We start from the raw sequence: 13,816 nt of genomic DNA on the forward strand, positions 1-13,816 counted from the left end.
AGAATGTTACACCCATTATCTCTCATGGAAGGAAATGGTGCCTTTGCAATACAAACAGTTGTTTTGCTATTATACTGGTCAGTGGCTATGAATATAAAATGAATATTAACATCTACTGTATATATATATATTACTACTCTCATCATTCTGCCCGTTCTAGAGCTACTGAGGGCTGCGAGGCCACATAATAATACCTTGTGTAATCGGCCACAATGTATGAGCACAAACTGCACTTTTGATTGAGAAAATCAGAACGACGCTTATGTCTCCAGAAACTCAGGGAGTTTGAAAGAAACTGGGTTTGTCACAATGTCTGTCTCCGGAAACGTCCATAATAAACCAAGATCAGCACTTTGGGAGTCAAAGTAATGAACTATTGAGAAACCGTCTTGTTTGCCTCACACCCCTGAGAGCATAACTCACACTTAACTTTTTTCACAGACAACAGAACTACTTGGTGTTTTCAAAACATCCGCTTCTAACCCTTCCTGGTACTGCTGTTACCATAGTAACCCTGCTTCTCCTTAAAGGAACAGGTAACTCAGAATGTTCCACCAACTGAACCCTATATGAAATCCACACCAAACAGGCTTTGGTGAATTGTGTCTGTAAAGTGTCCACTACACATGCCTACCTGTTCAGCTTCTGGAGCTATAACACCAGCTCCATCACATGGGTCAGGGACAGAGCCTTCATTTTCGGGGGGTGAACTAAATCCAAAATATGAAACTACATAGAGTATATTTGAAATCCTCAATAAATGTTGCACTTGAGCGTTTGTTGCTATGTGTGGCAAACTTTGCGAAACAAAACTCACAGATTTATGAGGTATTTGTCCGCAGGTAACACCAAAATACAAAAACCTTTGATAATAATACTCACAATACTTACAATCTATATCTCTTATTAAGACTTTAATACCCACCTGATCTTGATTTTAAGATTAAAAAAATATCCAAACCCATCTCAGCTGTCTTCCTGGGTGATACGATAAAACCGACAATGAAAGATAATACACTTGACACTGCTCGATTACTGCGTTCACTTCCAGGGTCTCTTTGTCTTTCCTGTTGTGCTTCTTCCTGAAGCCAACACTGCGGTGGATTAGTTGCTAGTGACAGGTTGACACCGAATCAAAACAGGCATCCAGCTTGGTTGAGTGTCAAAAGATTTTCTCCCTTTTCCCTCTTGATATCAGCGAGACCTGAGATTTCTGGATAAATGACAGATACCTCATTTTGAAAGCCTCCGAAATAACATGGGTGTCGTCAAATGCCAGCATGTGGTCATTTTATTTCAGTAAATATCTGATTGCCGGTGATTAAACAATGTTTGTAGTCTGTCAATAATGCCCAAATTTAGTATCAGATAGTTGTCACGATGAACAACAAGAGGGAGTCGCTTGTCAGAGGAGAGCAGCTGCTTTTAGTGTCTCGCCTTTTGATAGATTGTTCAACTTTTTCAGATTCTTTTTGCATCTATCTGGTGTGAAACTTCCTGATATCACTTCTATGCAAGGAATCATTTCAGGATGTGAACAAATACTTCATTATGCTATAATTCATTTATTGTCCCGAGGAAGAGAAGGGAAATTGCCAGGTCGGTATTGCTGCTCAGCCATCCTAAGCAAAATTAAATTAGAAGCACTCAGTATTTAAAGGCAGGAGAGTAGTGAGCGTCCTAGCGCCTTCCTCGCAGCATTCCTCCCTTTTCCCTTCAGCGTCCCACAGTCATATTCCAGACACAGCCTCAGCTACGCCTTGTCTCGGGTTTTCAGGAATATTACTGCCTCTCTCCTTTCTCCTCTGTTTGCTTTACCTCATCGTATCACCTGTCGTCTGAGCTCATCACCTATTAGTCTGAGTATTTGTAGGACTGCTCACCGCCAGGTTCCTCTTCTGTTCTGCATTTCACCTGCTCCTCTTGTTATATATCTGTCTGATGCAGTACCTTCCAAAAAATCTCCATGATTTGCCCTTTACTCCTGCAACTTGCCTGCCTACCAGGTATTGATATCCTGCCTGTCTGCCAGTTCTGCTGTGTTTGACTGACACGCTCTTCCTGTTGCAGGTAATGAAATTACTTTACTCATTGTTGTCTGTATTTGCCTCCAGCTTTCGATTACTTGAACGTGACAGCATGATCTGGCCTCACTGCACTCCTATAGCCGAAAGAGGGGGGAAAAAGGGAAATGAGGTATGAATCGCTATAATGTCCACTGTGCACATTATAGGTCTGTGCTTCCTGCTATAGTGCATGCATTCAAATTAAAATTTACTCAAACCTAAGAGAGCTTTTCCTGCCGAGAATCTACTCTTATCATCTATATGGCTTTGTTTGATCCGGCCATGGCTTGGTTCAATCAGGTCTGGATCAAAGTACCATATATTCATCCCTGGCTTCTGCTCTTTCAGTGCTTGTTTCTGGGTCAGTATGGTCACCTCATCAAAGCTAAAATATTATCTTTTTCTTCAAATATGATCAAAAACTAAATTACATGACTCATGCAATGAATCTTCAATCAAATTTTTCATAAAACTGCATTTTGTTTGGGCGGATTTGATATATGAACTCTTAAAATATACTTGATAAACTAACACGAGACTTGAATGCTAACCAATCCACTCCTCCAACCCCACCCTCCTTCTCCTGTGTTCCACTCTGACTAGCCCTTTGCGTCCATCCTTTTGGTCTGGACTAATGCAGCAATCTGGATGCCGCTAGCCCCTGACCCAGCCGGAGTGGTCTCCTCCAGCAGATAGCCTTTGTGTGAGAACAAGACAAAAACAGAATCATGTTTGCATAAGCATTGACAGTCGTGAGCCTATGTGTATTTCCACCCCAAAAAATATAAACCCATAATTTGGAGCTCACAAATACACATGTTTTATATCATGTTTTTATTCCATAAAATAGTGCAAAAAACATATTATTCCTGCATCAACAATACCTTTCACCTCACTCTCCTCCCAGCCTTCTTTTTCTGGGTAATCAACCAGGGCAAATAGGTGGTGCACAAAGAGCTGTGTATGTCTGTGTGTGTCGCGCCTGTTTGTAGAAAATACTAGAAGGCAGATTGGCAACTGAGATGGGAAAAGATAGGGGGAATAAGTCGACTGCACTCCTTACTCTCTGAACTATCCGCTGAAATGCAGATGACATATTTATGATTATTTTTTTGAGGATTTTCCGGGTCGTGAGTACCCGGAACAGAGAATAATGTGTCACAGTCTTGTAGAACAAATGCAAATCATGCCTCCGGCCTCGTCTGTAATACACCTCTACTTAGTTCAAACAGCAGTATTGGCCTAAATTGGGTTAATCCCAGCTCTAAGGGATGCCTAAAGTTCACAAAGTGTGGGCCTTGCTTAACAAAGAAACAGGTTAATTAGGTCTAGCACTGATTCACCATTCCCACTTTCCTGCTCGGAGAATCCACCGGACTGCTTTTAGATAACCGCGCACTGGAAGGGCGATAGACAAACAGCCCACGGGGGACAACATTTTGGATTCAAAAATGGATTTTGAAGTGTGGATGCACAAGACTTTCAAGTCGTAATTTCTGTGTAACACAGGAGTGGTCCTCACCGCTAGCTCCGTCTTTGTTTCCATCCAATGTAATATTTTGAGGAAGTGAGGTGTGAAAGAAAGGTGCCAGCTCTTAGACCCAACAGGGCTAATTAACACCTCTAATGGCTTATGTAAGTCACTGGTTTCTCCAGCAACCATCATGAAAATATCACACGTTCGAAACTGACAAGGGTAGTGAAGTAAACAAGGAGCAAACCTAGAAAGATAATGTTGGAAGGGTGCACAGACCTATACCTTTCTGGTTTGAAATAAGTAAAGCTCACTTTGTCATGCCTAGATACAACGGTGCAGCAGTAGCAGCTTGACAACGTGGTAAGACATTCATCTTCAATTAGGACTCTATCTATGATTTAACTAAACAACATACGAGTTTAAATGAACAAACAACTCATGTATTTCTACAATGACTCCATCACACCAATTTTGAATGAGTAAATGTTCGTGCATGTTTTTAGTTTATATAAATATATTATAATATAGAGTTATTTTTTAATCATAATTCAGGAACAACATCTGCAATGTCAACTCAGATTCTCCACACGCACATGACATGCTGTGCATCATGCATTTTAACTGTGCAGGCTATTGCCACATGGACAATAATTCCTTTGAAATATGCACATTTTGCTGCTTGTAATTGCCTACCCAGGCTCAACGACAAAATTGTGACATACACCAGAGGATAGTGTAACTTGCCAAGACCCTGAGGAAAATTCCCAATGTCCCCACTTTAATTACAATACTACCCAAACAGGTGCAAGCAGTGTGAAAGCAATTGTAAGGACTTCAATTCAGCACATGGATGCTAAAGCCCTTGTATCACCAGTGGGTTCATCGGGTTTGTTAAATCTATTATAGAAATATTTTGGCTTTGTACGATAATACATTTGCACTTGCTAAGGCTTATTTTTGTTCTTGCCAAAAATGGTTATCTTATCGGTAATAGAAGAAAACAAATGATAAACTACCAGTTAATACTGCTCTTTATAAATCTAATTGAATTTAATTGAATTTAATTAAAAAAGCATTTCACATATTCAAATGTGTTTGTGGTATCATTTAAAGGGTGTTGACAAAGGACCGGAATGAAAAGGAGTCCATTTATATCAGCCTCGCTCGGGCCTATCATCTTTCTCCATCTGCACAGAGGCTGTGGAACAGTTGGCAGCAGAAAGCTCTGTCCATGGTGCTGAATTTCATTGGTTCAAGACAATCTATATATGACAAGCCTCGGTTACAGCTGTGGTTCGGCATTTGGATTTTCAAGTCTGTTTCTGGCATAATTTCTATTTTATATTGCAAAAAAATAATAACATAATAATATATAATATTTGCTGTGAAGCAATGGATATTTTTTGCCCTACTTCCTCCAGCTGTGTTTAGATTCCATAATATGCAATATCCCAGATACTGCATTTCAGGAATTCTGTGCCAAAGTGGGTTAATCTAAAGCAATTAGAGAGCTGCAAATTTCTCTTCCGAGTCTTGGGAGAAGATGAAAATGTCTCTGAATTGATAACAGTGCTATCTCCTTGTGTAGAAAACAAAACAAATATGGCTTCACACATATAGCTGGCAAGTGCTGAGATAATACCGCAATCTAATTAGGACATCTACAACATCTGTAGGGGTTTGGCATTCTCAACAAGCCATTCTTCACTGAAGAGCATTTAAACCCTCCACTATCCACCCCCGAGTTGTTCTCATGGCTAACATAAATAAACGTAGACTTTTCTATAAAATGTAAATGTAAACTTCTACAAATCAACTGATAATAATAATAATAATACATTTTATTTATAAGGCGCCTTTCAGGATACTCAAGGTCGCCGTACAACAGTCAACAATACATTTAATTAAAAATTTAAAAATGCACAAAGCAGAGCACATTAAAAGTTATATGCCTGCCTAAACAGGTGGGTTTTAATGCAAGATTTAAAAAGAGTGAGTGAATTTGGGTCAATGTAGCAGCAACTGATGACTGTAAAGTTAGTCCAAAGTGAAGGTGGTGCAGCCAACAGGGCTAAATCCAAATAAATATTAGAGCTCTGTGCCCCACCCATAATAATGCATGTGTAAGACTGCTCTCTTGTTTATGTTGAAATATAATTTATACACCCCTGACAGATAACACAATCTACTGCAAACATGTCGTCATGTATGGCCTCCTTATGGATCTTGTGAGCCCTGGAATGATGCTTTCCCTGGTCCTGAGGCGCTAACTGAGCCTGCATGACGAAACATCAAACTCCAACCATAACCTAAAACTACTTGTAACCTTAACTCTTAAAGTTTCAGTGTTTTTAAATGAAATCTAGTGGTGAAGTTGCATGTTGTAGCTGAGACCCCCTCACCTCATCATCCCCTTCCAACATGAACGATAACCTCTGGTAGCTCAGTTTGGGCTACTGTTAAAAAAATGGCGGCCCCCGTAGAGAGGACCCGCACCTGATGTTAATATAAAGTATCTAAATATAAAGGGCCCATTCATGGGTAAAGAAAACAACAATTTGTAGAATTTAGATGAAACACACTCGTGAAAAAATCACCTTGTAGTATTTTATACTCAACACATGCCTGTAGATTCCTTTCAACTAAATCGCACACACTGAATCTTTAAGTTCCTTTTCCACTGGTCAAAAAACCTAACAACATCCACGGACATTGGGCTTTTGTCTGCAATGGGAATGGATTCAAATCGTATTTCCTCCTGGGTCAAATGACTCAGAGATAGACACAGGTTTTTGATCAGCTCCAGCTCCAATTGGCATGATGATGGAAATGAGACACCCGGGTGAACGTGTGACTTTGGCAAGACAGCGAGGTGAGAGAGCGCCTCAATTTCTGTTGCATTTGTGACGGTGAATATGACGCACCGGGGGAAAAAGACAGAGGAGCCAACTCTTCTCGTGGCAATGGGAAAGAAGTGTTTTTTTCTAGTATATACCTGCTAATTCTGTAAAAGAACATCATCATGTTTTAGACATGCCATCACCTCAAATATCTAAAGCTCAAAGTGGTCCTGTTACAGTTTCTAGATCAACTTGCTTTAGTTTATCAAACAGTGACACAGACTTCACCCAACAGTAGAGTGGTGTTCATAAGTGAACTGTGTTTAATTAAAGCCCAAAGGGCGTGGGAGCAAATGACTGATAATACTGCATATCGTTACAGAGCTAAATTGTGTTTGTGGTACGACTCTTCAAATCCTTTCGAAACCGTGTTGTAATCTCAGTTTAACTAAACGAAGCTCATTACCATTGATAGGCTCACAATCTGTCTCAAAGCTGAATTGAATTTCAGACGTAATATACAGAAGTTTTGCACAAATCCAGACACCTGACCACATTCCCAACGAAAAGCCATTGTTGTGAGTAGCACGGTTAATTAAAGCAAGGGCACCACTCTACATCTGTCACATCACTTGGCAGTTACTTTAATTATATATTTTGGTCAATCTGTTCTTCCTGATGTGAGAGGGGATGCTATACATGAGACAACATCTGCTGAGGTATGTCACATGAGCTTCAGCATCTGTCCGTGTTTTTACAATTCCTGTCAATCATTCGAGTCATGTCTCATCCGCATTCATGTTTTCATATTGAGGAGCCGAGAACAATGTCAAGCGCTGAGTGCCTACATCTGCGCCGCAGTTACAATTAACACTCTCACAATAAGCTGCAAATCTACACTCGTATACGGAGATTGGCACGACACACGCACAAATACCCAGGCACACCCTGTGGCTTGTAGTCATTTCTGTCCCTTATGTTGTCCATCAAGGAGACAGTGGTGACTGTTCTCCAAACTGACTCCACCCACAAAGGCCTGTGATCACCTCAGCTGTCAGCGAGCATCTGTTGAAACTACCAACCAGCCAACTGTGTGACTGGCTCCGAAGTTGTCTCCACAGAAAATGTGTCACCTGCTCTCGTTCAGAACTCAGCGGCATATTTTTTTCCCGCGTTTAATTTCGTTAATTTTTGCGTGGCAAATTGTGTCTGCAGAGAAACTGTCAAACTGTTTTGTTTGGATGGCACTGCAATGTAATTTATGGGAACATCTTGAAAGCCCATGTCATTGTCAACTTGTCGTGAATTAAAATAAATTGTATGTATCACGGTCACATTTTCAGTACAAACTGTCTGTGATATCTTTTGATTAGAACTGTAGCAACATGACTATTGCTTTTATAGAGCTGGTTCCTATGTGTGTGATTTACAAATATCTGTCCTAGTAATGGTCACTGCTCAGTGAAGTTATGCTGCTGATCATTGGTGTGCTGTGTTTGTTTGAGAGGGTTTTTCCCTGTAGGAGGCAGTCTTTGGATTTGGGGGTACTTAGAAATTGTGTTGTATTGTTTTTGCTTCCTACATATACCGGGCCTTTTATCTTTCACATTGAGTAGAGTCATCACTTTGAAAAAAGAGATGCAATGAAATAGACTGTGTATATCTGTCCTGATAAACTGACACGATCAAGATATCCGTATATGTTGTAGTACTATACAGAATGTTATACTATTTAAGGATTATAGTAGTCTGCTTGATCCTCCTGCTCACACAAAAATACACATGTACATTTGTTTAGTCCAAGACGCACATTCACACACTTGCAGATGACACAGAAACCTACAGACACACTACTTTCCTGTCCCTAGACAATTTTTCTGCTCGTAATCCCCTGTGTGTCTATTAATGTTTCTGTTTCCATGGCGATTCAAACCTTGCCAAATGTTCTTAAGATAACAGGAGATAAGAGCATAAGGAGTGGGGAGATAAGACCAAGTGACCCGCAGAGATCAGAGCACTAGAGGTCAGGCAGAAGAGCAGAAATAAGTCACTGAGAAATGGACTTTGCTCAACTCCACTAGCAACCTAAAAAAAAAAGTGCCATCTGGGTTTGAATTACATACCTGGAGCAACTTTTTGTGAATCCAATTTCACCCTCCAGAGTGGAGGCTAATCTAATACTAAGACAGCAAGTCACTGCATTAAAGTGATTAATTGATACTCTAACGAATCTATGAGTCCCTACATCATTCCCAGAGCATATTTGTGTTGCCAATGTGACGATAGCAACAAAAGAGGAAGGTAATGTAATTTTTTTAATGTTAAAACAACTTGGGTGATGAAAGACATTTTGTATCTTCTTATTGCATCATCTCATCACATTAAATGTTTAAGTATCATTTCATGCTTTTACAATCTGGACTGAAGGCACAATAATAACACGTTTTATGTGGTATTGAACTACTTTCTTTTCGGTATATTATGGCACTACTACTGGAGCTGAAAACACAGTCCTAAATGAGAGCTCAAAAGAATACCATGTGTTAGGGGATCTAAAATTAAACTGTCCTTCAATGCCCTGAAACAATTTGACAAATCAACCATCCACTCCTCTGACAGACCATTCAGGCAGCAGTTAGATTATGGAAAGCATGACTTTACCTGTTTGTTGTTGTACTTCGGTTGGCTGGTCTTGTAGCTGTAATCTGAGTACTGGTCTGATCCGGTAGAGTTGTCATCTCCTCCCGTTCCTACAAAGGTGTTGGCAGCAGGAAGGTCCTGGACAGCCTGATGCTTCTGTGAGGCAGAGGGCGATTGGGCCTGCAGCTGGATGGAAGGTAAAGGGGAGTTGGAGCGGTAGTGCCTGCCTATGTCTGGGCTTCCTGGTGAATATGTTAAGGGCAGGTGTATCCTGGGGCTATCATTGACTCCATCAAGGTTGAACTTGAGACTCTTTTGGAGGCTGACTTCCTCGTCTTCTCCAAGTGGTTTCGGGGACTTTTGGGGTTTTCCTTTCCTCCCTCGTTTGCCTTTGGTATTCTTTGGTACCTGTTTGGGAGCATATAAGTCCTTTGTTTCTTTTTTGCCAGCCTGATACCCACTTTTAGTTTCTCTCTGGATGCGGTGTCGAATGAACACCACCACCAAGATCAACATGACGACGCCTGCCACACCAGCAAGGCTTCCAAATAAGATGTTACTACGCTGTGCTGCAAAGCCACTGTCAGGATCCCCAGCAATGTCCCTGTCCAGTGGAGTGTAAAGACTGTGTCCTACTAGGGCCTCCACTAAGCTGACATTTGAAATGGTTTCATTGACATAGATGTGGACCAAGGCCGTTGCGTGACGAGCAGGCTTGCCCCTATCACTCACTCGCACCACTAGGCGATGCAGTCCACCATGTTTGCTGGTCATCTCCTTTGCGAGAGTGATCTCCCCACTGGAAGGAGAGATGCGAAATAGCTGGTAAGGGTTTCCACCAGCAATCCCGAAGACCAGTTCTGCGTTAGGCCCACTGTCTAGATCTTCAGCTTCCACTATTTCCACATGGCTGTCCGGGGAAGCCAGAGGAGACAAACGCCTGAAGGAGGAATTGGAGGGCTTAGTAACCACAGGGTCATTGTCATTTTCATCCAGTACATTGATAGTTACAGCCACATATGAAGACCTGGGTGGCTCTCCTCTGTCCACTGCTTTTAGACGGAAGGTGTAGCTGCTTTCTTTCTCCCTGTCGAATGAGATGCTTGAGAGAATGGTGCCCGTTCCATTTTGAACGACAAACTTCCCTCCATCAGGCTCTACAGAGAGTTGAACATGAGCATTCTCACCTTTATCCTGGTCCAAGACTGTCACCATACCAACTGGACTGAGGGGAGGCATGTTTTCCAAAACTGAAAAGCTGTAGCCACTGAGCATGAACTTGGGATCATTGTCGTTGCGGTCAAGGACGTTTATCACAACTGTCGCTGATCCTTTATGAACAGGTGAACCTTTGTCTGCTGCTGTGACACGGAACTCATATCTTTCTTTATGTTCACGATCAAGTGGGCTTCGGGCTCTGACTTCACCTGTATTTGGGTCAATCTCGAAGAGACCTTTGATGGATGAGTCAGCCACTATATTATAGAGGAGTTCAGCATTCATGCCGCTGTCAGCATCCGATGCTATAACATCCAATACCTTTTCCCCTGGTTGGTTTTCTTCCGCAAAATTCACCTCAAACAAGGTTGGGGAGAATATTGGAGAGTTGTCGTTCACGTCAGTCACCTGCACCTTCAATGAATTTGTACTTGAGAGCGCTGGATTTCCAGAGTCCACGGCCACAATCTCGACTCGGTAATCCCTAACCCTTTCGTAGTCGAGAGGAGTGGTGGTCTGTAGAAAATACTTCCTCTTGTTGTCACTGGACGAGTCGCTGGCAGGGCGAAGCTGGAAGGGCACATCTCCTGCAACCACACAAGTTACCACAGCATTCTCTCCCTCATCGTTGTCAGACACTTGCACCAAAGCTACGGCTGTTCCCACTGGCATGTCTTCGGAAATGTTTGCCACTCCCTCACTGTGTGTCACAAGACCAATCCCACGGATCTCCACAGCTGGTGCGTTGTCATTTTGGTCTGTCACCTCAATGGTAACAAATGTCTTTGAGCTCTTAGGTTGAGGACCCTTATCCTTTGCCATCACATAGAAGGACAGGCTGCTGATTTCCTCCCTGTCCAGTGAACCTTTGACATAGATAACACCAGTGGACCGATCAATTCGCAAGAGTTTCGGCACTGGGTCTACCGCCTGATGAAGGGTGTACTCAATTTCTCCATTAGGGCCCATGTCCGAGTCATTTGCTCTGACCTGCAATTAAAGGAATTCCATGGTTAAAGGCATGAATAATGTGCAACAATTTAGTGCTATAATTAAAAGGAAGCCAGAGAAAGAGTTTCTCGACTAACGATTGACCAGTGAATAAATACATTAATCAATGAACCTTGATCCTTTAATTGCATTGCATGTTAACATCATTATTTAGGTATATTTGATTATTTCTCTTCCCATCTGCTTCAGATGGTTATGTCACTGAGAATTTTCCCCTGTTCTTCTTTCTTTTATGGCCCAGAGAAAATGTGCAAATGAAAACATGATGAAATATAAGGGCTGCTTTTTCTTTCATGACAGTCAGTGCAATGTCACAGCGGTAGGCAGAGCAAATCCTACAAAGAGCATCTTACTCCCACACTCTGGCATTGTCTATCTCTAGCTATATATCTGCAAGTAGAGTAGCAACACAAATGCAATAAGCAGCTTAATTACCTGTACAGGCATAATGTCCTAATGCACATATTAAAAATGCACATTAGAGCAATTGGAGGGGATCAAATTTACACATAAGAAGACATGTGATGCAACAATAACCAACCAGGGCCTTATTTGCCAAGAATCCTGATGGTTATATTTTGAATAAAGACGTATTTTTAAAACAACACAATAATAAGTGTATTTGGTTTGTTTTCATTCATTATAACTTTATCAAGGGAATAAACCAAGTGCAAAATGATATTTTTCTACATCATCTTGATAAATTGGCAGATATTTGCTCAGGGCCGGGTCTAGACAGGCATGTATGAGGGGGCAGCCACAAATCTTGAGGGGGCATTGTGCCTAACCCTAACCCTAACCCTATTTAGTTTGAGGGGGCACAACATTTATTTGAGGGGGCCAGGCCCCCTCTTGCCCCTGCCTAGACCCGGCCCTGTATTTGCTGTCTCTGAGCAGCTGAACATAAAATTCACAGCAGTACGTCAAGGTTCTTTGAATAAATATTGGTTGCAGTTCAACTGTGCACTTCAGATGGAAATTATGACTTAAAATGTGTTATTGAACAGATCTTACCTGCAATACAGAGTGCCCTACTGGGCTATTTTCAGAAACCTCTGCCTCATACGTGGACTTTTCAAACTTGGGGGCATTATCATTGGCATCTGTGACCACGACTCTAAGCAAAGCACTGCTGTAGCGCTGAGGGTTTCCTCCATCCACTGCCTTGATGGTGAGGTCATAGGAATCCTTTAACTCACGATCCAGGTTGCCCAGGACAATCAGCTGTGGGAGCTTCCCTCCCCTGTCGTCGGCCACTTGTAAACCAAACAGGGTAGCTGCATCTGGCCCGGCAGTCAGCGCGTAGTCAGCTACCCCATTCCTGTCTGAGTCCCTGTCTGTGGCTAAGGGTATGGAGAACAGCGCCCCCATGATCGTGTTCTCTGGGACAGAGATGGTGAGCACAGAAGAGGGGAACTGTGGGGTATTGTCATTGATGTCCTGTACCTCGATACGTCCTTCAATAAGTCGTGGGCTTTGATTTTGTATCAGATCCGTGACTGATACTTCAAATTCCAGGTAGCAGGGTTTACCCTTACCCAGCGTTCGACAGTCCCTCAGGGTCTCTCTGTCTATGGGGATCTCTGTGGTGAAAATGTCCCCCGTCTTTCCATCGACACGGAGGTATGGGGCACCCACCTCTAGCTTGTAGAGGTGACCCGAGTCAGGCAGTCCCTGGTCGGCTGCCAGGCTACCAATAAGGGTGTTGGGAGGCTGCTCCTCCTGGACGCGGTACAGGATACTGCCGTTAGCTGAGCCACAGCACAGTACCAGGACCCAAAAAAGCACTACGTGTGAATTCGGTTCCATTAGGTCATCAGAAGAAGGGCCTGTCAACGACAAAGAGAGCAGGTGTCAAAATGTTATCAGGAAGTCACATTCATATATTTAGACGAACATATGGGACCTGTAAAAAAGCTCAATAGGCAGTAACTTCACTGGAATTTGAACAGAAGCCACATCAACAAAAAAAAAAAACATCATTGTATTGTTCTTTCTATTATATTGTCAACATGTTGAAATGAAACAACAACACGCCTGCAAGCACAATGTAATCATCAGACCACAACGAAGAGAAAATAATGATTTTTCTAATGCAGTCATAACTATAGTCCAACATGTTTCCTTCAATTGCTTCAAAAAATGACTAAACTTTATGAATTCTGTGAAGAAGTTAATGTAGGGAAAATAGAAGATATAGTGAGCTACACGCAAAAAAGGGCGGATTATTTCAGATTTTTATCAAATAAAAAAGAAATGCAAACACTCAGCGATTAAACAAAGCCCAAGATAATAATTATTTCAGTATAACACTTCATGATATTTAGAGTTGAAGCACTGTAGCTCAAACGCTATGAACCACACTCAGAAATAGATCCTTATGAACTTGCCATGTGATGTTGCCTATTGACAAAGCTAAACTGCTCCATCTATTTCATTACCAGTCAGGCCTCTAACAACATGGTGGTCACAGAGGCAGGGAGATCAATTCTCCTCATGCAGATTATGCAACTTGGCCGTTAGCTTCACATGCGGCTTGCAACAATCCACAATGCAAGAAATCC

At 42.0% G+C, this 13,816-nt stretch overlaps 1 protein-coding gene across 1 annotated transcript in view; it reads right to left on the reverse strand.

The window, feature by feature from the left end:
• Positions 1–13,070, reverse strand: part of pcdh1a (protocadherin 1a) — a 75,951-nt gene extending 62,881 nt beyond the window's left edge. The window contains exons 1-2 of the mRNA XM_053441673.1: positions 12,267–13,070; positions 9,045–11,231 (exon numbers count right to left, since the gene is read on the reverse strand). Coding sequence (XP_053297648.1) covers positions 9,045–11,231; positions 12,267–13,061 — 2,982 coding nt within the window. The 5' untranslated portion in view covers positions 13,062–13,070. The remainder of the gene's footprint in view (positions 1–9,044; positions 11,232–12,266) is intronic.
• Positions 13,071–13,816: the final 746 nt, after the last annotated feature.

Source organism: Pleuronectes platessa, chromosome 15, assembly GCF_947347685.1.
Source record: "Pleuronectes platessa chromosome 15, fPlePla1.1, whole genome shotgun sequence".
Taxonomy (NCBI): Eukaryota; Metazoa; Chordata; class Actinopteri; order Pleuronectiformes; family Pleuronectidae; genus Pleuronectes; species Pleuronectes platessa.